The sequence below is a fragment of the Coffea arabica genome, chromosome 5c (genome assembly GCF_036785885.1).
Source record: "Coffea arabica cultivar ET-39 chromosome 5c, Coffea Arabica ET-39 HiFi, whole genome shotgun sequence".
Classification (NCBI taxonomy): Eukaryota; Viridiplantae; Streptophyta; class Magnoliopsida; order Gentianales; family Rubiaceae; genus Coffea; species Coffea arabica.
The window spans coordinates 36,874,774-36,900,883 of NC_092319.1; the positions used below are offsets into that span (position 1 = coordinate 36,874,774).

General features: G+C 32.2%; 1 protein-coding gene across 1 annotated transcript; it reads right to left on the minus strand.

Annotated features, from left to right (window-relative positions):
* Nucleotides 1-800: 800 nt before the first annotated feature.
* On the minus strand, nucleotides 801-8,360 carry LOC113689365 (potassium transporter 5-like). Its single transcript, XM_027207149.2, has 9 exons — nucleotides 8,074-8,360; nucleotides 6,417-6,642; nucleotides 5,217-5,465; nucleotides 4,481-4,519; nucleotides 4,110-4,370; nucleotides 3,973-4,025; nucleotides 3,108-3,222; nucleotides 2,736-2,990; nucleotides 801-2,096 (listed from the first exon to the last, which is right to left on the minus strand). Exons 1-9 carry the CDS (start codon nucleotides 8,284-8,286, stop codon nucleotides 1,024-1,026), a joined length of 2,484 nt encoding a protein of 827 aa, XP_027062950.1. The 5' UTR covers nucleotides 8,287-8,360; the 3' UTR covers nucleotides 801-1,023.
* Nucleotides 8,361-26,110: the final 17,750 nt, after the last annotated feature.

Here is a 26,110-nt window from a genome sequence, read left to right on the forward strand (position 1 = left end):
TTACTTAACAAAAAGATTTTCTTGAAGCTAAATGTTGACATCATGCGCCGATATAATTTTTTTTTATGAAAAAGTATATAGGGATTTAAGAATACATTTGTCCTATATTTAATTCAATTTAGAATTCATTTCATCTTAAAATTATTATAACTACTTGAAATCTAAGGAACCATAGTAATCGAAATTTCAAATATTATGGACTAAAAATGCAAAGTCAAAGCTTTTGACTAATGAAAAATTGATCTTAAGCATTAGTTATTATGAAATTTTGTCAATTCTCCTAAATTTGCCTAAAATTAGAATCTTTGGGGACTAAATTTTTTAGTTTGGCATACAGACCAAATATCCGGGACCAAAATTATATGTCACCTTATATTTTGGGCAACTTACTATTTATTTCCCTATCTTACTCTGTACCACATAATCCTCTTATTGTACAATATGATGTATTTTAACCCGTCTATGGTTTTCTGAACAGACAGGAAGTATCTCGAGTGATATCATTAGTTGAAATACCAGTTATACCCTCACTTAATATGAAACATAATATGGATTTAACCACTTTGTACAAAATCATCAAGGTATTATGTAGTTGGATGTGAAATCATAGGGGTAAAGTGGACGTTAGGATTTGACTGTGTGCCAAATTTCATGCTTCACAAGAATTCTAGAGTGAGTCTAGGTCAAACACTGTAACAAAGGTGCTTTAGGTCAATATACTGCTTTTATAGAAAATCACAGGGAATCAAGTAGACAATATAAAATAATAGTGGGATTGTATGATAAAATGGAAAATCAACTACAAGGTCATAAATAGTTATTTACCCATTTATTTTGTCGTAAACAACAACAAACCCCAATACCCTTTGATTTGATGGCAGAACCAAAGACTGCCCGTTGAGTGGCAATTTGAAATAAAAAATAGTTCGGTAACTCTCAAAATAGCTTAGTGGCTATTTTTGATTTTTTTGACCCTTTGTGCTTACTATACAAAAGATAGCTATATTTCGATCGTTTTGGAAGTTAAATTTCATACACCATCCCAACCCTTAATAGCCTAGTCTTAGGAATGGCCAATACCTTTTCCCCTTGCCTAAAATTCTTCCTCAGGAAACTATAGGCATTGTTGACAATAAACTTACGGAAGAAGCATGAATCTTGTTTTGCCACAACTTTTGCTTCTCCCAAAAGATAAAACACACCTTGCTCTGAGGCTTTATCCACAGCCTGTAGCTCATCTTGCAGACCCAACTGAATGGACCCTGCGGCAAGCCTGATCGAGGAATTGATTGATTTGGCCTCATTGAATGATTGGATTGAGTTTGACGAATTTTGCGATACACTTTGTTGTGCCTGTGGTAGTGATTCCTCGATATGAACTACAGATGCACTGGATCGTCGAGGTTTTCCATCTTTCAACAACAATCCTGAATGTTGCTGGACGTTTACAAAATCAGGCTCTATATACCCACTTTCATGGACAAAATACTCATGCCTTATGAACTCCTTCAAGTTCTCCACTAGCTGCTGCTCAAAAACCTCAGAATCCTCGATTCGGTCATTGTATCCATACCTTACTACACATCGAAAAACCCTGTAATCTCTAGGCTCAATTTGTCGAAACAGAAACCTTTCATCCAATGCCACTTTACTGACCGGGATGGACTTGATGGAAACCAGCACGATGATCGAGTGAACTGAGTGAATGTTAGAAACAAAATGGGGAAATATTGGTGGAATACCATGGACGAGTTCAGAATACAACAATCCAATTCCAGGTGCTCTTTTTATTTGTGGATTTTTGGCTAAGTCCCTAACATAGTCACTGGATACCTTGTTGTTGAGCTCAAACAAGTAACGCTGCTTGTGGACGTAATGCCAGATTCCCATGATTATCATCAAGACAAGTGCAAAAGCCAAAGGAAGATATCCTCCATCTTTGAATTTGTAGAGTACAGATGACAGATATGTCATCTCTATGGACATAAATACCACAAAGAATATAGCAATCCACCATATGCTTGCCTTCCATATCACAAGCATAATTAATGTGAGTAGAGAAGTTGTTATCACCATGACAGCAACCACAGCAATACCTGTATCAGAATGTTTGCTGTCACAAAATAGAATAATCCATAATTCCACGTATATTTTAATTTATTTTGTTTTATTCTTTTGCTGTTTGACTCAACAACCAGATGAAGGTCTCTGCAGTTTTTCAAATAAGTTTGTCCCCAAACTTCATTTCACTAGGATCCTCCCGATTTATGGCAAATGCAGGATCCCTCTATATATCAATCATATAGTATTAGCTCTGAATATCAGTTGTAAAAATTCTAAATTGTTTGTAATTTATTTCATAGGTGATATATGTAGTGTACAAAAATTGAAATATAAAAAATTGAGTTCAAATGTGGAACAATCCTAGATATTTTGTCATTGAAATGTTTGTGCATTTTAAATAAGCCTCTCAAAAGTTGCAATTGAATCGAACAGCAAAATATTCTCCTGGTGATCTAATTTTTAGTAAATCCTTCACTCATCAAGATAAAAACCATGTTCTCGGATCCTTAGTCAAGAAATTATACGTAATTGCCAAAACCAATGTTCAAGGTAAAATGAACAATTAAATAAAAGGAATTTACTGGACGAATCCAAATATGTCATAGAGCATATCCATCCTTGATTACTATGTACTTCTATTCTAAATTCAAAAGCATAGAAATCGCGATTACCATAGGCATTGCCGATCTTTGTAGTAGATTTGAAGCCCCAAGTAACCAGGACACAAGCAATCATGAGGATGTAGTTGACCTCAGGAATGTAAACCTGGCCCTCATACTTGGCAGAAGTATGAATAATTTTAGCCCTTGGGAAACAACCAAGACTAAGGGACTGAGAAATAATTGCAAAGGCTCCGGATATCATAGCTTGACTGGCAATAATGGCTGCAGCCACTGCTATAACGAATGTAGGCCAATAAATTGGATCTGTTTATTCAGATATTCAATATATTAGTAAGTTATTGACAAGTGGTTTATTCTTTACGAACATGGCAGAAATCGACAAATTCTCTCAACAATCCATGGATAACGGTAGGCACTTGCCTGGAATTGAATCGTAGAATGTCTTACTGACATGATCTTGAAACTTCATCAGGTATGCAGCTTGCCCTATATAAGCTGCTAGTAGAGCTGGCAACACTATACTGGAGAAACTGATCTGCAGAATTATGGAAAAGTTGGAAGATCACAATGTATAATTTTCCCCACATATATTATCAGGATTGGCATTAATTTTTCCTTCTATGTATTGTCATTTTTCAGGAATAAAATTGGTATGAAATCAAGCTAGCGGTCACCCGTAAATTTATAAGCAAAATTTTTTTTTTTTGAGAATCGGCGAGTTTTATATAAACAAAATATAATAATTTACACTGTAATAATCAACTTTCTGTAATTTTATTTTTTCCTATAATTCTAAAAAGATCAAGGGGAATGTTTGACTCAAAAATAACTTTATGTACCCTATGAGATAATTAGCCATAAAGTCAGCAGTTTGATTATATTGACGATACACAAAATACACAGTCACCTCCATAAAGCATGATATTTTCTTTATATCAGAATATGCAGCTAAGTAGGCGGAGATAAGCATTATTGGTCCAAAGAATATATAATTAGAATCTGGTTTATATCTGCAACAACCTTGAAAATGTGGTGGAACTCCACTTCATGGTTCAGGCTGAGTTCGAGTAGATTGAATTTTTAATAGTAGGAAATTTCAAAATTTATGCTTATCCTGTTAAAAAGTTGCTGAATATGAAAAATTGATGGAAAGAAAATCTTATTTTATCTTGTACAATGAACTAACCTGAATGAGGTCTTACGAAACTAAGGTCAAATTAAGAATCAAATAACTTAGTTCATATTTTAGGAGAGCGAAATAATTGGTGATATTTGAGTGACATACCTGAATGGCTCTCACGCTAAAGTGGCCCAAATCAGCAAACATAGCTTCAGTCCCTGATTCATGTGACCATTTGCTGGTGAGGATTCACTAACTAGCCACATTATCCTAATTGAAATTGAGAGTGTTTAGCCACTAACCTGTAATGCATAGGACAACTCCACCTAGGGATATCCATCCTTTCTTGCCATTTCTTTTGAAGTAATCAACAATGTATTTTGGATTGAAAGCACGTAGGACCCCAACATCATGCTTGAACAAATTATAGAGGCCAATACCAGATATGAACAAAAACCACAAGCAGATTGCAGGTGCAAATGTGAAGCCAACCTTGTCAGTTCCAAAGCGTTGGACGCAGAAAAGAATTATCAATATCACAATTGAAATTCCCACGATCGCATCTGGAAATTCATTAAGTTTGTTATGCAAACTTGGAGTACCATTGCATTACGTGTAAATATACGTGTGTACGGTAAGCCAAATGCAAGTCTGTCTTAAGTAAATGCAATACCTTGGCCTAGGGATGGAATCCCGCTCACAGCAGATAGAACTGCAAAATGACGACCATGAGCAATTTTTGTAGTGTTAATTGTTGTCTAATATATTAAATGTGAAAGCAAAGTTCAAGACAACGTCCACAGGATGATGCCTCTAAACCTTCCTATGTCCTCTAGGGAACGGACATGAACTGTTGAACTTTACAATTTTGTAATAGAGCTGCAATATTTAGGTACCGTTCACTGAAACCAATACATATCAATCTGGTTAGAATTACATGGCCTGATCTAAGAGTTGCATTTTACTTTTTTTGTGTTGGTCGCCAAATCTTGGCCACCAATCTAAGCTTTGTATTTTAATTGTTATTCTGACAATTGTTCCTACCCTTGTCTTTTTCGTTTCTACTACTGTTAGGACGCTTAATGCTTTCATACAATCACCATTTTTCCAGAATCTGCCGTTTGGTCTAGCTATTTTTGGGGGTATTTTTAAAAAAATTTACTGTAGCAGAGTTTTTATAGTATATTTTGGAATATTTTTAGAATATATTTTGGGATATTTTTAAAATATTAAAAAAATTTAAACTATTTTTGAGAGTAACTTTTCAAGTACTTTTTAAAAATTTTAATAGTATTTGAAAAACTCTTGAATCCAAACAGTTAATGTATTTCGATCAACTTTGAAAGTAATATTTAGCATATTTCGATCAACTTTGAAAGTAATAAGTATCCGCTGATAAAGGGTCTGACCTGAAATGCAGGGAGTGAGGACCCCATCACCAATTACCATTGAAGTTCCAAGGATGGTAACAATGAAAAGCACCATTTTCGCAGTGGTGCTGCTTTCAAGTTTTTCCTTGACCATTTGAGCTCTTCTCAACTGGTTGGAGGGTATATCCAACTTGTAGTTAGAAACCTCCCTGTCCTCTGGCTGGTGGTTTGGAATTAGGCTCGCCTTCGCATGTCTACAAATCAAGGAGTAGAGAGCAAATGTCCCGCCTGCAAATGATGAACATGCATCACTTGTTGCATTTTGCAAGAATTGCTTATTTATGTATCTTTCTTTTAGATGCAAACCAACAGCAAAACGATATCAAGCTATTTTGTATTGATTATGTGTCACAACTGTTGAGTTGCCAATTTAAGAATTAGGACCTCTGAAATAGCTTGATCAGATAGTATTTCCGTACTTGAAAAAGTCAACTTTTTTTTTTTTTTTTTTTATAAATATGATTACAAGTAACCCTTAATGACCACATGAATACATACCAACAACAACTTAACCTACTAAAACTGATAACCTACGAATAGTGGGATGAAAACTAAGATTTAATCAAAATAAACTTAGGATTGATTCTACTTCGCATCTTTCAACTATATCCCAATTTTCCCTTTGATTTCTAAATTTTAAAATGAGATACTTTGGTCACTAAAGGATAACATCCATCCCACTTAATTGAAGACTCTGCTACTTTAATCCATAAACTATAAAATTATTTATACTTTAGTCACTTACTTAAAAGGCTATTCCACTTTAGCCCGTAATATATAAAATCTTTCATACTTTAGTCCTTAAAGTGAGATAGATTTTATATTTAAGTGGAACAGATTTATAGTTTATGGATTAAAATATGAATTTTTTTTTTAAATTTAGAAATCAAATTACGAATTTAGATATGGTTGAAAGGTACAAAGTAGAATTAATCCCACATTTTAAAAACTCATATCCAGTTTCTGGTTAGTTTGATGAGCATAATTAACAACTCTTCCACATGCACTAGGAAGTCAAAGGTCATAAATGTATTCAAGTCAAAGGTTAAATTTTGTGTTTTATTGGTTGATCTGCTTTACATAAACATAAGGGATGAATCAGTCATGCCTGACATTTTTTCGAGAAACTGTTTAAAAACTGATGATAATGATGCTAATGACGTTTAGCAAAGTACTTACCATCACCTTTGTCGTTTGCCCACAAGACAATAAAGACATACTTGATCATGGGCACCAAAATGATGGTGTAGATAATGAGAGACAACACCCCAAGGATGTCGTTTTTGTTGTCTATTCCATCAGGAAAAGTACTAGAAAAAACGTATAGCGGAGAAGTCCCGATGTCTCCATAAATAACACCTAGGCTTTGAAATGCCAAACTCAACGTCTTTATCCAACCTAAATCCTGCATTATTAAGGCATCATTTGATTAAAATCCTAATATCTTTGGTATTCTTCGACTATACTTTAGGTTGTTTCGTAAATTGAAAAAAGCTAATTGGGCAAAGTTATGGTAATAAGATGCTCCACCACAACTACATGTAGACAAAGCTAAGCTAAAGAAGAATAGAATGGTGGACAAATGGTATAAATAATAACATTATAGCGAGAATAAAACTTTTCTTTTTAAAGAGTACAATTAAACCACAATTAGGGAATAAACATACACATATCCTTAAATTTCAAGTGACAAGATTACAATTTCTCCCAAAACATGAAATAGATATTATATTAACCTAAATTAACATTTGTAATATTTGAGTTCAGTACCTCTTATTTCTGAACTTTGAACTTTTTTTCCATTATTTTATTATCAATTTAAGATCTTATTAGCATGAGAAAACGCTCTTGGCATGGATAGCTTTGAGACACAAATTTTATCTTTGCAAAATTGAATACCAAAACTCATGGCACTAATTTATGATTTAACTTTTGGGATAATTTCAGAAACCTCTCCTAAGGTTTCTAACAATTTAACTGAGTTCACCTAAGGTTTGAAAAATTACACTTACCTCCCTTGATTTGATAGTTTTAGTAACAAAACCTTAAAATACTATTGACTTGGACAATTTTTTAAATGAATATCCAAAAATGCCCTTATGAAATGAGTTTTAATTTATATTCCTATACAATTATAAGATTATTTAGTATAATTATAAGGAAAAGGTGCCAAATTTTTTTATGTCCATATCTATTATTTAATAAACAACTATAATAATACTTTTATTACTATGATATGATATTTTTGATGGTGTTTTATTGTGGATTAGATTTATAAGATAGAAAAGAAAATGTTGAAATATTTCATTTAGAGTTTGGAGTAGTGGGATTCTCATAATTTAGTAGCGCTTTTGGACCATTTCTTTTTTCATTTATTGTTAATTTTAATACCAAAAATAGAAACAAAGATCAGCAAAAATATTAGATTACATATAAAATTAATTCATCAAAAAAATAACTAATTGGACATTACACCTAGAGGCAATAGTGGTTGCTTTACAGTTTTATTGGCGAAAAATTTTAAAAAGGAATAAAAAGGAAAAAGAATGAAAAAATAATTTTAAAACCCATTCTAAGTATAAGCATACCAAACAAGAGAACTTCATTAAAATATTTAAGGGTGAAATTATCATTTTAAATAACAAGAGAGATACGTGTAATTTTTTAAATCTCGGGGGAGTTCAGTGAAATTGTCAAAAACCTTAGGGGAGGTTTCTGAAATTATCCCTTAACTTTTCATAATCAATTTAGAAGTAGAAAAAGATAGAAAAAACCGAAAAAAAAAAAAAAAAAACTAGAATAGGCAGGTGGACTAGTACTATCATTAGGAATTAACCTTGGAGCCGTGGCCGCCATGATGGCCGGAAATTCTACCGGCCTCCAAATCAAGAGAGTCGATGCGGCGGAGTTTGCCCCATGAGAATTTCCGGTCCTTGATATCGGTGGTGGTTGTTTTGGTGGCGCGTTGATCTTGAATGGCCTCCCGATGAACAACTACTACTTGCTCACGGGGAGCTATAGAGCTCTCAATCCCAGGATTAGCAGCCATTCCTCTAATTTCTTTCTTACAATTAAATTTTCTTTGGGATCACTCCAATTTTCCCCTGCATTTGAATTAAGCGATTTGCATGGTTTCATTTGGCTTTTATAGTACTAGAATATACCATGTATTAGGTAGTGCTTACAAAGTACCTAAAAAAAATATACCATGTACTAGTTAGTGCTTACAAAGTATCTTAATTTTTTAAGCTTCCTTCAATCAGGGGTTGTTTAAAAGTCAGCTCTTAATTGATTTGTCCTCTGAGTCAAAAATGAATATAAAAACTTGTAAGCATTTCTGAATTCAGTTTGCTCCTTCACCCAATTCCGAATGTCCAATGTCTCTGTTCATGTTGCTTCGTCAACTTCTACTTCCTCTCCTTCGGTTCAATTATTGTGCTTAATCAATTAATTAACAGATGGTGGCCAACTTGTTAATTAATTTACCAGCACTAGTACTATAAATTAATGAATTATTACTAGTTTTTTAATGGATAAATAAGTATTCCCTTTCCCTACTCTTAACCTTCTCTCCACCATTCTTCGTCCAAAAAAGAAAAATCTTAGTCTCAATTTAAGGTCTCCCTTCCTCTTCCTCTGCTTTTTTTTTTTTTTAATGTTTAATAAACTCTCTCCTACAGTATCCTAGTAAGAGTTTTTTCTTGCCTAATGTTTACTGGTGAGAGTTTTCATCTCTATCTCCTAGGCTATTCTAGTGGAAGTTTTGTTTAGTTTTTTGTTTGTTATTATTTTCTCAAATCTAAGAGCTTTTTTTTTTTCAGATCTATATGTTAGATATAGAATTTCTTGGATCTTTTTGTTATATCTCAACATTAGTTTGGAATTTGAACTAGTTGAACAACAGATCAGAGAGAATAGACATGGACATGCATTGTAATTTATGGAGCAGCCTATGTAATTAGTCAAATTTAATGATTTTTTATTTATAGTGTAATTTTTATATTTTATAATTTTATTAAATCTAATACCTTTTCAAATCAAATATATCTGTGATACATTTTACGTATTTTCTATCATTAAAAATACCCCGTACAGCTCAGCGGGGGTTGAAGATCTAATTCAAGGCATCTCAACAGTTCATGTACTTAATTTCGTCATTGAAAGTCCGCTAATGGAATCATAATCAGTATTTTTATCATAAGATTCTGCCATGAATCTTGGCATGAACTGGCTTTGGATGAATTCAACATTCAAGCTTAAATTCTTAAAGCAGTAATTTTAGATGGTGATCCAGTGTGCATCAATTTCTGTTTTATATTACTGAACGAACTATCAGCATTAAAGGAAGGTACTAAACCTAAACCACTCTATCCCATATTCACAACATTGATGCCTCAATGATTACAGTTAATATTAAAACTTCTACGAAGTGCTAATTTTAGTTGAATGGACGTGGATTTAGTTTTTGTTATTATTAATCTCATTTTGCAGGATGGAATTTAAATAAGCTAACAATATTTGAGTTATTTGAAGATCATACATTTTCAAAGAGTTAGTAATGTTAATCTACTCTTTAAATTTTTTCTCTTTCTCTCTAACTTCCTCCTCTTCCTTTGAACAAAACATCACCTTCTCTCTAACTATATCCGACTAATAGTTTTTTTGTTTTGGTGTATAATAAAGTCTTTTTTAAAATTCTTAACGAGAGTATTCTTCTCTTTTAGGATGACAGGTTGTCGAAACCTGTACAATAATAAAATTTAACTTAATTGCCAGTTAAAATAACTAAAACCCAATTCCAAGTACTGGAGTAAGGACTCTAGGTGTGCAATGGATTACTTGATTCACCTTGTTCTCGAAGAGTTTGCTTGATCCGATATACTCGAATGGGATGGCTTTTTTTACAAATAATTATGAATTTGTAGGCAGGGTAAGTAGGGTCGTATCCTCAGGAACTGGGGATATTTGTCTCTTAAGAAATCCAAAATAACACAGGGGGTGATTTTGTATGAACGACGACAATCAAAGAAACTCGAATAAGAAAATAAAAATAAATAACTAGCTAGAAATTAAATGACAATTCACTAAACTTAGAGTAACAATAATTAAAGGTCTAAAACAATTAAAACAAGAAAATAATTAAAAATAAAATAAAATAGGCAACTAAAAATCAAATGGCAATTCACTAAAATCAAGGTAATGATAACTAGAGGTTTAGCCAAGAAATAACTTCAGCAATGGTTCACCTAATTGATCATCGATACAAATGCAGTTCCAATTATTTACTGATAAATAGGTTATAACTGCCAAACAAGAGCTGACAGTCAACTCTTCCTTACTATGTCGGCGATTAAGGTATGCCCGTTAATCACTGCTCTAATTGAGAGATAATTCTAAGTACGCCCGTAAGATTTAATTCCCCAATTGTCTTATGTATTAGAGGAGCCATATTCTAACCAAATAACGTACTACCAGGGTTTTTCATATTAGCCCGCGTATCCCCCTACCAGGGTTACGTCTTATGCCAGTTGTCACTATTTCAAGGCAATTAAACAATTACGGATTTAAATGCCTTAATTGACAACAGATTACCAAATTAACTAATTATCCGGGTCCAAGACAATCAATTAATTAAATAACCATAAGCATAGCAATCAAGAAATATGCGAATACAAATAAATAAAAGAAAAGAATTAAATTAAATTGATTTCACAAATTTTTAGGTAATCCAAAGTATCCGTTGTTTCTTAACTAGAGTGAAAAAATTAATTCATATTTGATGAACAAAGTCCACAGAAAATTAAAGCAACAGTAGCGGCCATTGACTCCGAAATTAAGAAAATTCAATTCGCTTCTGCAATGAAGAAAAAGTCAAGATTACAATGAATGCCCAATTGCTTTTCTTTGCCTTCGCATCCGATGGAAGCAAAGGCACAATAGGACGAAAAGAGGAAAAGTCAAAAAGGGGAATGAACTCCCCAAATAGTCCCCCTTCTGCGATGTGTATTTCCTATCTAATACTACTGTCCCCGTCTCTTCTTTTTTTCTTTTCTTGCGGCGGCTCCACAAGGAATAGAAGACCAAGCCCTCTGTCCATCCTTGCCTTTGCAGAAATTATCAAAATGGGCGTAATATCTTCTTTATCAAAATGCCCTGGAACAAGCTCTATCATTTGGATTTCTTTTCTGTTAAATTGGAACTTGTTATCGTATTTTTGTTCTACTCCCTGAAATAAGCGCAAAATACTAAAAGTGAATAGAATTTAACAATTAATCCATATCGGATAAGATAATAGAGGAAATTAATAATAAAATAAATGATAAAATCGTAACCTATCATAGGATTTCTTAAAGAAAGCTTTCTTTATACTAGAGTATTCTAACGAGAGCTTTGTTTCTTCTAAGTTCTTCTAAGTTTTTGCACAACCCCTGTGGTAGGATTTAAATAAGAACAAATCTTATATATACTGATTGGATCCATAACATATATGCAAAAATTTAATTTTAAATATAAATTTTACATAATTATCATTAATTCAATGTTGACAATATATATACATTGTTAGTTTAGGAAAAATTAATTCTTCAAAACTATAATAGCATAGCAAAGAAACAAGAGCTCCCTGTAGTCTGGACCCAGGAGTGGACGTACTAAAAAGTTGATAACTTCGTTACAAGATATACAAAGGGTACAACTGGACCATCTGCAAAGTGTTAGGGTCTAAGAGCCAATTTAGGACAAGTGCACTTCATAAAAAAAAAAAAAAAAAAAAAAAAAAAAAAAAAAAAAATAGGACAAGTGCACAACTAACCCCACCAACGAAGCTCTTTGCAAGTCAAGCACACTACCGAATGGGGGAGGGGCTCTATGAACGTATACTAAGTTTTATGGTGGAAATTAAACGATTATATTATTTTCAATTTTTTAAAAAGCCAAGTTCAAAATTTTATTGATCATTCAAAACAACTGAGCTCCAGGAGTACCCCAAAAAAAATCCATAAATACATCAAAGGCACTGTTCAAACTGCCATACTCAAACCCCCAAAAAACAACAAGTCTACATCTTCCTACACAAAAATTTTTTGATCTACATTCCAACTAAAACTAATTTCCCAGTTTCTTCTTGATCTCTCCACTTTCTTCCATGACAAAACAGCAAATTTCACATCATTAGTGATTCTTTGAATAACAAGTTCCATAGGCCATAATGATTTCTGAAAAATAAAGTGATTCCTAATCCTCCAAATATGGCAAACTGTAGCAGATAAGGTAAGTAAACATAGTTTATTATAAAATGAACCAGAAGAACAATGATGATACCACCACTCCAGTTCATCTTTCCAAGGGTTGAATTTGGTTGAGTTGGATTAAATATAAAACTTAATCTCCATAATCTTTTGCACCTCAATTTACGTGCAGTATTTGGATGGTTATTAGAGTTGACATTATGACAAAGATTACCTTCTGACATTATATGATGAAATATGATCAAATTAATCACTTTTTTGGCACAATTAAGATCAACTAAGATATGGATTGTTAATTGTCCAAGGTGTTAATAAAAATAAGTTGCTTTTTTTTTAAAAAAAATATATTTTGTTCTGTTTTGTGAAATTAGATAGATTTTAGATTTTGGTTTATCAAATAGTATGAAATTCCTCACGTCCAATATGTTAGATGGAAACAACTCTCCTTGGTCTTTTTCAAATTTGTTCAAGGGCAAAATTGTCAAATAAAATTTTATATAATCCAATCTATAGTCCCTCATATTTTACAATATGAATTGTTTCATCCCTCACATTTTACGAAATAAATTTTTTCGTCCGTCATATTTCACAAAATAAATTTTTTCATCCCTCATTAACCATGTGTATAAATAGCTTTTTTATTTAAACCTATGTATATTTTTATTTAATTTTACCTGAATAGTACGAATAGCATGTAATATATCTTTGTTTGATTTCATCTAAATAGATTAATTATAGTTGTGCATATGCTATTCAATAGTTATATACATGGGTTTAAAACTAACAATTTTGTTTTAAACCCATGTATATATCTATTTGATTTCACCATGTGAATCTGTTCAATATTCTCTTTTGAAAATAATTCATTTATTGAGTTGTATAATGAGACCATTTATTTAATGGTCATAATTCGAATTCTATAGTCATGCTAACAAATTGCAGTTTAAATTTGAAATTTCTACTCGCCACTTTTAAGACCAGCAGTTGAATTACATGCCCTGTGATTATTTTAAAATTTGAAAGTACCAATTACTTACTATTTTTTGTCATACTTTTCCTTTATTTATTTTTTTTGTTAAATGTCTTCTTTGTTTTCAATTTTTGAGTAAAAGGAAATGAACATGAGCGAAAAACTAACAAAATTTTTCAACCCATGTATATATATATATATATATATATATATATATTAGATTTCACCTGAACAGTACGAATAACATGTAATATATCTCTATTTGATTTCGTCTAAATAGGCTAATTATAGTTGTATACATACTATTCATATTATTCAAGTGAAATTAGATAAATATGCACATGGCTTTAAAAAAAAATAAAAACTATTCATGCACATGATCAATGATAGATGAAAAATTTATTTTGTAAAATGTGATGAATGAAAAAATTCATTTTATAAAATGTGAAGGAGGAAAAAATTCATTTTTTGAAATGTGAGGGATTATAGATCGAATTATGTAAAAATTTGATTTGATAATTTACCCTCTTCAAAAAATGATTACGTGCAAGGCACGTAGTGGATTCCAACCAAAAACTAGTCGGAAACCTAGGTAGAGATCAAAATTGAACAATATGAATTTGTAAGGAACATAAAATTACACTTTTAATAATAAGGTATGAAAAAAGTCATTTTGTAAAATGTGATAAACATTTTGAACAATTTTTCCTTATTTTTATCTAAATTTATTCTATGTTTCATGCATTATTTGACACTAATACAAATTTAATGCAATAAAATTTAGCTCTTTTATAAAGAAAATGAACTGCCCTTATTATTAAAAACAATTATGGAACAAAATTACTACATATTAATGACAAGTTGACAAACGAGATGGTATGATTTGGTGGCTCTAATTTGATTTTGGTTTAAAATCATTAACTCGACCACATTAGCCACGGTTCTCTTAGTCAAAGATCCACGGGCTTAGCCCATTGAGATTATGAGAATCCAAGTTGTTTGCAGCGAACTATTGATTTATTAATTCAATCAGAATAAGTAGCACTAGACCAAAAAAAAAAACAGGAATAAATATCTATAGAACAACTACGCACGTGAATTTGGTACAGTTTTCATCTCTAAATCTTAGATGAGAATATTTTGCAGCCAAACCTGCTCAAAAATATTTGCATGGCTGAAAGAGTTGAAACTCTGCAAAGATTAACATTTTTAATCAAATGATAAGATTTAATCAATTTCATCCCAAATCTTTTTCACAGCCCAATCCATGACCGACTCATACAATTAATCTGCATTGAGATTCCTAAATGAAAGTATCAAATTTCGGGGTAAATGACTTCAATAGTTTCTCAATTTAATCGATGATCCTATTTGGTGCTTCAACTTTTGAAAGTGCTTCTTAGGTCCATATATTATCTTTTAAATTTGATTCGAAATGGTCCCTCCAAATGAGATTTAAGTATGGTATTTATCACTTTATGCTCCTTGAAGTTTGGTTTGAAGCCGCCCATAATACCCTTAATATACCATTTAAATTTATAGATTCATGTTTACAATCTAATTTCATTTTTAAGAGTCATTTGAAATTGTTCTAAACTATTGTCCACTAGACACTTGTTAAATAAACCTTATATAATTATATGCCTAACATTGAAATTTTCAATTTCTTTTCAGGCAATAAAATGCAACGCAGCAGCATGCCAACTTATAAAACTTGTTTGACCTCCATGACAGAGACCATGAAGTTGAAAACAAAAAGTCAATAGAGAAAGTGGAAATATACTGTAAGAGCGTAACATGTAGTTGTGTTAAAAAAAATATATATATATATATAGTTGTGTTGACAAAAAGCTAATACCTTCCCTGGATTGAGGTTGAAAGAGCAAAAGTGACGTTGTATACTTTGTTCACATTTCTACATCCTCCTGTGATTTCTACCATCATCATTTCAAATTTTTTCCTCCCTGAAATTCGTTCTATTTTGTACAAAATTTATCGACTTAGGACTCTAGAACTTTAGCACTGTGAATATGATATACTATAGTAATTGTAATGAAATTGTTTTTTTTTTTCACCCTATAGGACTCCCTTTCGTTCCTTTTATGATCAAACGTAATAAATAACACAGGCCACCGTAAATAATAAAACATTTTTCTTTCTCTTTTTGCCTTTCATTTGTTTACTTATTTTTATTTTTTTTGGTTGAGTAATGTTTTCATTATATATGCCGTAGTTAAATTGAACCACAATCTCATTTCTCCTTCAAAAGTTTTTTTCCCCTTTTTTTGGTAGTGATTTCCTAAGACCAGTGATCAAATATTATGGCCAACTATAATGCTAAACACTGAATATGACGAAAAGTAATGTATGTCCTTCAATACTAGGGGCTGCGGGAGTTCGAAGCCTGTTATTGAGGGTAATTATTATCTTGTGTTTTGTGTTATTGGCTTTACACATAGGCTGAAAAAATTAGGAAAGCTGAAAACTTTTAATACAGGAAGATGGAATCATTAGTTTACGATAGTGAAGAAGCCTGTTGCAATCTTAAAAGATTGTTGCACCAGACAGAATTTGAAGATACAAAAAGGATGAAAAGATAATATTTACATGAGGTCCCCTCTATGATAAAACCTTTTCAGTAGCAGAAGTGACTTCCCCTGTAGTACAAGCTTGAGTACTAGACAAGTAGAGGTAGTATATATCTTGCATGTTTTGGTTTTTCTGTTGTCTTGAATTTGTTCATAATCTTGTAGATAGATTGAGACCTGCATGTATAATTGCTTATTGTTAGTATACCAGAACAAAAAGATAGAAGCAAATTTGAGCAGTAGAAGCTTGAGTAGCAGATGATTTGGGTTTTTTTTTTTTTTTTTTTTTTTTTTTTTTGAGGATTGCCTTTTAAATTATCATACAATATGTGAGATGAATTTAATTATTTTGGGTTGACTTTAGTATTTAAAATGTGGAATACTTATTCGGGAATTGCTGTGGTAAGGTCGGCATCATTTAAGTCGGTCATTTCATTGGCATCATTGGATTGTTGCTCACGCCAGAGAATTAGTATAAATGATCAGCATCTTTGGTACATTTTAACGTTATGTAGGTGATAGTCTAACCTTCGATCGACAATGATTGCTTGTCTAATACGTGGCTGAATCCAAACTGTACATCCTATTTTGAGATTTTGTAAATTTTTTTAATATAAATTTTATAAAGTGAGGATATAAATTTTTGTCAGTGCAATTTTATAGCAGTATTTATTTTTTGCTTTAAAATAAAAACTTTGAATTGTACCTATTTTGTAATTGTTGTCGATGCAGTAAATGAAGACATTTGTAATGAATGGTCTTTTAACGATTTGCAATTCTTGGACTGGTGTTGGATTGTTAATTGTATTGCATGTTTGATAACAAACTCAATTTTTTTTAGGGCAAATTACATTTTACCCTCTTGTGGTTTAGCATTTTTTTTACATAACCCCCCTATGATTTCAAAAGCTATACATAACCCCCTCATGGTTTGGATTAAAGTGCCAAAGTGACGGAAATAGTCATTCGTAACGGAACTTCTAGAAATGTCATAATTACCCTTATAAATATATGACACACTAATCCCATATGATTTTTATGTTTTACTATATAACCCCCTCATGATTTTCAAAATATACACATAACCCCCCTTGGTTAATAAATAATTTTCAACTTTACATAAGGGTTTTTTTAAACATTTTAGGTGACTCCGTTACGAATGATCATTCTCGTCATTTTGACACTTTAATCCAAACCATGAGGGGGTTATATATAGCTTTTGAAACCATAAGGAGGTTATGTAAAAAAACGCTAAATCACAAGGGGATAAAGTGAAATTTGCCCTTTTTTTTAAGAAAAAAAAATAAACTACTTTCTTATCATACAAGATCTCAATTTCAGAATCAGAACTAAGGATATACAAATCAAACCAATTTATCACAATCAATAGTAGTACTCAAGAGCTGTGTACCTTATTCCCAAGACACCCACTGAACCGTTTCCTAACACTTGCTCCAAATCTGTCAAAGCAAACTCCTATTATCCAAATTCTACAAGGTAAACAAAATTCTAACAAACAATAAGTAAATCCACTGAATCCTTGTACATATAACAGACTCTCCCAAAACTTTGCCCAAGACATTATTTGGTTGTCCAATTAGGTAGTTTGGATTATGAATAAGTGCTTTGCCACTGAGAGAATACTTAGCAAAATTAGCCAACGATGAATTCAATCTATTAAACTTATTAGCAAATTGGCGTGGTCAGAATTAAAGAATTAGTTCCCGTCATCTGAGAGTCATTTGGCCAATCGTACCAATTTATCTTTGTTGATACGTAACTAACCAAAAACAAACCAATTCAATTCAGCGCTAACTATTGTTCTTGCCACCCAATTCAATTCAATTCACAATGAAACCATCCAATCGACAACAAGAACCATCAGTGTGCATGAATTCTTTTGTTCAATTGTAGAAAACACAGAAGACAAACCAAAAGGCAAATACACCTCAAGTTGAACCACCAAGAATAGCTGTCCCTAAAAATCATAACGAAATGCAAAGAATGACCACGGCAGATATAAGCAACTGAAGGGAGACGGAAAGAACATAACGGAAAGAAGTGGAAGAAAATACATTCGGACAGGGTTTAGAAATGGCTGAAACTAATTGTTCAGATGTTAAAAATCACTCTAACAACAATTAATAAAGCCTCCACCTTTTCAAGCATTTTTAAGGCCTTTAATGGTCATTTCAAGAAACACACCAAAAATAAGGCTTACATCACTAGTATCCACTGCTGGAAATATGATTAAAATAAGCTCGCATACTCAAAATGCCCATAAGTTAAAAATAATGTAAGGACATTTATGAAACAACCGCAAAGAAAACGCTACCCAATTTTGCACCTAAATTTCAACCTTCATTTCAAATAATCCCACACTTTTAAAATACCTCCATCCATACGATTAAAATTCCAAACTCGCTTTGACTAAGACTCATTCTTATAATATAAAGATTTGGTTCGTGGAATAATTAATTGCCATTCTTTCCTATTTGCTATCCTGCTATTTCTTTTTTCCTCTTCACTCTGATTCTGCCGTAAGACAAACGTCACTTTCCCATCCTTGTTTGTACGTATTCTTCCATAGGTTTACCTTATTCGGTAGACTTTATAGGCATTCTTCTATTGGTTTACGTTATTCGTTAGACTTTATTGGCACTTCCAATTTGCTTCTTTTTTTTTTCCTTTCATTCAAGATACATTTGGCATCACCATTCTATCAGATTAAATCATTTACTTGATTAGATTCGTTTTAAATGACCTATATATAGTTTACGTACAAGTGATTTTATCAAAATCCCCCGCCCGGGTTGTCAGTAAGAATAAAGAAAACTCTTACAACTAGTTAGAAAAGAAAAACAATTTGAGTTTCTGTTGCAAGTCTTTAAAGAAAAATCCAATTGATTGACTTGGGATTTGATCGATCACAAACATAAATCACTTGCATAAGAACATTGTATTCGTCAACCAAACTTTCACAAAGTTGGTTTTCATGGGATTGTGAAAGCATGAAACGACATACTGTATTATGGAGGAACAATGACAGAAAGGGCAATTGGCAACAGTTGGCCGTTGTTGTAGGCTTTTTCTCCTTAAAAGTTAAAACTTTCCCTTTCTTGAATGAATTGAATCAATCAAATCAAATAGTGCAGTCATTTTGCCACGGCAAGTGGAGACCGTAAGTCAGGCTCTCCTAAGGGCGGGCAAGCGATCTGGCCCAGACAATAGACAGTTTTAGATATACGTATACTAGTTGGGGCAGGCCGAACAATGTTGAACCCAAGCCCAATAAATGAATCAAATTTGATGATTAAACCAATAAATATTTTTCATCAACATACAAAAAGCTATAAATTTCAATTCGAATTACTACAAAATACTAATCAAGTAGATTGAATATGACACAAAATACTAGTCAAGCAGGTTGAACATGAAGTGAAAGGACAAGATTTAAAATCTTTTTGTGTTATGTAGAATTAATATAGCATAATTGAATATATTAAAATGATCTCTTTTTTTTTTTTTTTGGTATATGTTAGGTATATATGTGAGGATTTTAAATTTGTGGATTTTATGATTGAATTACTAAGTATTAATCTTCAAAAAGTTTAATTGGACAAAGGGCTTAACTTAAAACTTTTAAAATAGTACACTAAAGGCTTATCTATAACTTTTGCAAGTATTCATCACTAAATTTCATCTCAGATGGCACTTTTTTAGTTAATGATAGTAATGGAGACAAGTTTTCCATATATTTTGATATCCCTTGGTGATAGTACTAAATTTTGAGAATCAAGACAAAATATGCATTAAGTTTTGGGACTGAAATTGCAAATCAGTAAAAGTTGGTGGATAATGAAATTTTTTGGAAATCTAAATTCAACCCACAAATTAAAGTAGAGCTTTTGGACTTTTGGATTTGGGCTTCAAGTTCTATGTTCATGACTCGTACTCGGCTCAAAACAATTTTTGGAATTCGGGCCTATTTTAGGCTTGGTTGAAGCTCATAATTAATGGACAATTTTATATTATGTGCATGTAATATTTATTTTATTTTACCATTATAAGTGAATTACAAGTTGTGTTTGTAATAACACACATAACTATTAACCAATATACATCATTATAAATAAAAAAGATATACTTATATACTTAATTATGTGGGCTAGGTACTAATCGGGTCGAGTCTCATTAAGCTAATGTTCGACTTACAATTTAATCGGTCCTTGTTTTGAAGCCTAAATTCACCCCAATCCAATGATGTGCAAGATTTGGCCCTAAATTCTTCAAATCAATCGAGTAGAGTTCAAGTTGGTTTTTTTCTTAAAAATCTCATAAGATTGAGAGTAACAATTTGAATTTATGTTATGTTTGTGATTTTCAAAATAATAGTGTCTGTGACACTAGTATGATTTAAAAAAAAAAAAAAAGAATTGAAACGACATGAAATGATGCTTAAAAATATGTGAGGTTGAAATGGAAAGTTTTGCCATTGAAAATGCACGTTTAAGTTCAACGGAATCATGTTTGGACCAGCTGCCCAAATTTCTGTAAATCAATTCTTCTAATTGGGAAAGCAACTTTTCCTTAATAGACTCCGCGCCAGAGTGATTTAGTATGAAGCTTCTCGGGTAGCGATGGCCGGGTTGATTTGTTTTTGTGTTCTCCATCTGGAGAAATAGCCTTGGAGAATGCATCCATGTACCAGAACTGCACTGGTTTTCCTTCTTGCAAGAAGAGACAGTGGTTCACTTTTGGATCACTTGAAACCACGACCGGTTGACCTGCTATATTTGTTTTGAAAAGCGGTCCATGTCTGAAATACAGGGAAAAAAAAAACATATTGTTAGAAAAAACATGCTAATATGTGTGTGTACGTGTGCATGTATGTATATAAAGAATTTTTTTAACAGATGCCTAATAGACACTCGTTGACATACCTAAATTTTACCAAATTATTATATATATATACACACACACACACTAACAATTATTATCTATTCTTACATTTGTATACTTTTTTTAATTAATCTTACATTTCCAAAAATCTAATATCTGAAGTATATCTTAACAGTTATTCAATGGGCACCGATTAGACAGACTCACACATAACAAGGTCAGAAAATAGAAGTGAAATCTACAAAACAGGGAACTTGTTAGGATGAAAAGTTGAAGAAGATGAATTGAATTAACAGTGCTTGTGTAATACTTTTGAATTCTGTTCTTGAAGAACATTTGAACGTCCAATGAATTGCTGGGAAAGAAAAGATGCAGAGTTTCTCCAATGAGAGGAAGGCCCATAGAACCAGGAGGCAGACCTGCTCCAGCTTTGCATTTTGGATTAAGCCATTTGAGAACATAATAAACAAGGTATGCAATGACCATTGACGATATTGCACGCAGCAAAGTGGACCACATTTTTTGGGATACTCGGGCAATTGACTTGAGAACAAGCTGATTAATTCAAGCACCAAGTAATATTACTACTAGAGCTATTGGCAATTGTACCCACTGATTGATGAATTATATCCCATATATACAAGGCATGAACCCTCAAGAAATTTGTTTTGGGAACCAAGTAACAACCAAAGATGCTGAGACACTAAGAAATTTTTTTGGGAAACAAGTAACTACCAAAGATGCTGAGACACTAAGAAAGAATTTTGTTTTGGGTGTCTAATTAAATGGCACCTAAAAAATGTCAAGAAACTTTTGTTTCTAACAACTTGCACACGGGGAATACGTTGAGCCTTAAAGAAATGAATCTCAAATTTAGACCTGGCAATTATGCCCAAAATCCAACAACCCATCCAATCTACCCATTAATTTGAGAGGTTGGGTTGGGTAAGTTGGATATTGAGTCAATTTTGGATTGGATAATAAAAACTCATATATATTTTAGATAATTTGAGTATTTATGTTGGACACCCATTACTCAACTTAAGTTAAAAAAAAATAAATAAACAAATTAAACACAAAACGCACGATCACGCCTGCAGGAGTTAATCTATTAAGTCAACGGCTTTCCCAATATGTGGGGCCCCACAAATCGTATAATCAGGTGTAACCCTAGTACACGATAACTTGCCTAAATCTTGACCATCCAAACAAGATCATATCCACCTTTCGGCCTTTAGCAAGCAGGAATCTCATATGGCTAAATTCTTGTAATGGCTCGATGGGATGCAACCTAATGACTATTAAATGTTGGTGTTTGTGAGTTGTGAGCATTGGGAACATAAGATCATAACAGTGTCCAATTGCTACACAATACAAATCCAATGGCAGCCCATCGTGAGATACACGCACCTTAAAGCGTGCATTGTTTAGATGTTCCTAATTTCTCCATTATTTAAAGATACACACACCTTTAAGCGTGATTGGAACTTTTATGAAACTAAAAATATGTTTGGAATAGCTAATGCTAAATAAAGTAACAAGACTTAGAAAATTGTATATTGGTATGCCATTTTTCATGCTATATCCAACTTGGACCAAAATTGTTGCTTGGGTCTCTTAGTTTGGATCAAAGTTATACCTAGATTGAAAATCCTTACTTGTATAAAAAAATAATGAATTCATCCAAGTAGTTTAAACAGTTAGTAAGTGTGTGTATTTGTGAAAGTATATTAATGTGTATTTTAGTGTGTTTGTATGTGTAAAAATAACGTATTTCAAAAGAACTTAAGAAGTGAGTACGTGTTTGTATCTGTGAGTGTTTTGGTGTGTGAAAATATATCTATCTATATGAAAATGTATTTATGTGCGTGAAATTTTTTTTTTTTTGTATGTCAAAATATATTTGAGAGAGTTTATGTATCAAAATCTATTATTTACTATATTGGGTCATATTTGGATCATGGGTTTGAGATAACCCAAAATGACCCAATCCAAAATTAACCCATTCTAAAGTTGGGCGGGTTGGATGTAACCCATTTTAATGAAAACCCAATATCAAACCGCCCAACCCACCCAATTGTCAGGTATACTCAAGTTTATTGATCACATTATGCATATAAAATGACAAAAATAATTGCTGTCCTTTGCAGTAGGCAGGTAGGTAGGGTGAATTTTTCTATTCTTTTGTTATTATTGTTATGTTTTAATGTTAGGCACCAGAATATTATAGTGGAAAGAAATAGAAATGTGATAGAGGGTGTGATTTTAAAAGATGTTTACCAATCTTAACTACTAATTTTTTCAAATGTATGGTTATTCTCCTCAGTAAAACTAGAACAATTTATAGTGTAAGAGCTACTAATATTTGGATCATTTTGTACTTCTTAAGTTTTAATTCTATTAAGCGTTTTTTTAACATAACCTATAACTATTTCAAATAAATTGAAGTTGAATCTGGCCCAATTGGAAAAATAAAGAAAATATGTGTAACAAGACGAAATCTAGAAAAATATTTCTTTAGTGTCCTTTCTGTTGATTATTGTCCTTTTGATCTTTGAAAAAATAATACTTCGTTCACTGATCGATTTGGGATTGAACAATTACAGGCATAAACTACTTCCATAAGAATTTGTGTGTGTTAGGCGATGGTTTCTGCATCAACAAACTTACCTCGATATAACTAGAAATCACCTTGGGTCGGGCAAATTTTTAATCATGAAAAACCCAAAAATTTAATCATTGGAACAATGACAACGACTTATAAATTCAACAAATAACTAAAAACCATCACATAAAAAACCAAAAAAAAATCAATTGTTTATTTAAGTTACAGCAAATTAGTTACTTATTATAACCCATAGCTTCTAGATTGACAATAAAACAAAAGGAGTAATAGCTTTGACAACTTGAAACTAAAAGCTTAATTGATTAGTTGATTATTGAACGATGCTGATTATAGAGAACAAAAATAATCTAATCCTTGTTTGGGTTGCTTGTATAACTTTTCTTCTTCACCAGAAAGCTTTCGAGCTTAAAACAAATTTTGGTTGGATGAGGGATAGAAAATTTTGATAAAGCAGTGGGCTTCGAGAATTTCCTATGTCTGTTAGGGTGCTGTTTTACATGAATAGTAGGTGGAGCTATTTTCTGAGGGGAAAATGTTAATACGAATTACAGTTACAAGAATTTCCAATAAATCACCATTTTGAGCATGCCATTTAAAAGAGGAACTACCCGCAAATTATTGAAAATCTGATTGATCAGAGATTGATATCCGTTCTATCTTGACAGCATGGAGGACTTAAAACACTTCTAGGATAGCGTGAATTTGTGAGAAAATGTTGTAGGATGATAAAGGAAATACAAGGAGACAATTTGGAGCTGAACTTGCTAGAAAATAATGACTCATTTTTTTTTCACTTAACAAAGAAATCATTTAACTGATATTTGGTTCAACAACGAAAACAACTGAAACAAAACAATCTGGCAGATGGCTGCTTGAACAAAGAAATCAATTTGATTGATGATTACGCCAACAATGAAATGAAGATGACCAGTGATTGCTTTCATAAAGAAATTAATAATAGCAATCAAGGAGGGAGAGTGGTTACTGCTAACGTATGCCTACTTGATTTTCACCATTGATGCTTCTTTCTGAGCTCCATGGAGGATACCACATAGCTCATTGCAGCTTTGGAAATAATGCAGGTTCATCAACACTTTATCAATTGGTTAAGCAATCTTTGTGATAACATCAAAATTTTCTATAAATTTGAATGGTACTTTGGTGGGATACATTGGCAGCGATAGAGGGTTAAGGCAAGGGGATCTAAGCTCATCCTATCTTTTTCTTATTGTAATGGAGGACTCTCTTTACTTTTTGCTGATGTCCAATCCAAAAGCTATGGTTTCCATCCCAAGTGTGCTGAGACTAAAATTAGTCACATCACCTTTGCTGATGATTTGTCTTTGCTGGCATCTGCTACACCTACTTTCAGGGCTACTATTAAGAGTATTCTGGAGAAATTTATATGGTTATTTGGGTTGGATTAGAGCATGAGCAGATGATTGAAATTGGAAATTCACTTGGTATGCCTATTGGAGGCTTTTTTCTTCATTTTTTTGGGGTCAGTATCTAGGTGTTCCTCTCATTTCTTTCAAAACTGAGTGTGCATGACTGTCAGCCAATTCTGGATAAGATGCTTCAAAGAATGCAAGTCTGGTCAACTAGGAAATTATCTTATGGAGGAAGGCTTGTGCTAATTCAATCTGCACTTAATAGCACTTTTATTTACTGGGGGCAGCATCTTTGAGTTACCAAAAATAGTTGTCAAGAAAGTGGAGGGCATTCTGAGCTCATTTCTGCGTCATGATATGAACTGAAGTCTCCAAATGCTAAAGTATGCTGGAAGGAAATTTGTTTGCCACAGAAAGAAGGGGGATTGAGATTACTAAAAAAAAGTACAGAATAAAGTTTTGATTTTAAGGCATAGTTGGGACATTTTTTACGAGAAAGAGTCTCTTTAAATTCAAGTGATAAATGCACCAATCCCTTTTGAACTTTACCATTGGTTGCACTTTGCTCCACTCAACTCATTAAATAAACAATTTGCCCCTATTTGATCTTTTAAGACAAAAGTGCCTTTACTATATTATTTTAGTTTTTTATTTATTCATTCCTTTAATTTTTTTTTCTTTTCCACTACTTTCTTTCCTTTTTTATTTTTCATTCCTTTATTTTTATCCACTACTTTCTTACCTTTTTATTCTTTTCTTTTTTTTTCACTCTTCTTTTGCACTCCTCTCATGTCACTATTTCTATCACTTTCCTATTAGTATTACTAATCGTTTGCTTATTATAGTGTTGTAGTTTTATTTTACTTATAATTTTATTTTTATTTATTTATTTACACTATTAGAAATTCAAGACAAACCAATTAGCATGAGAAAATAATATATACTTGTCATAATGAAAAGCATATGTAATTTGTAATTTGGCTACTTAAACAAACATTCGTAAATTAGAACTTCAAATTACTTAATGTTTAAAAGTATATACCAAATAGAAAAAGGTTTTAGTATTTTTATTTATTTTAATTATGCATGATTGACTAAACATTATGTTCTTGCGATCTATTTATTTGTTACTATTTTCTTAAAAATAAT

Coding starts and splice junctions, on each gene's coding strand:
- LOC113689365 (XM_027207149.2), bottom strand. CDS start 8,286: ATGGCTGCTAATCCTGGGATTGAGAGCTCTATAGCTCCCCGTGAGCAA. Junction 4,371..4,480: donor GATTCCATCCCTAGGCCAAG/GTATTGCATTTA, acceptor ATGAATTTCCAG/ATGCGATCGTGGGAATTTCA. Junction 2,097..2,735: donor AAAGATCGGCAATGCCTATG/GTAATCGCGATT, acceptor ATTCTGATACAG/GTATTGCTGTGGTTGCTGTC.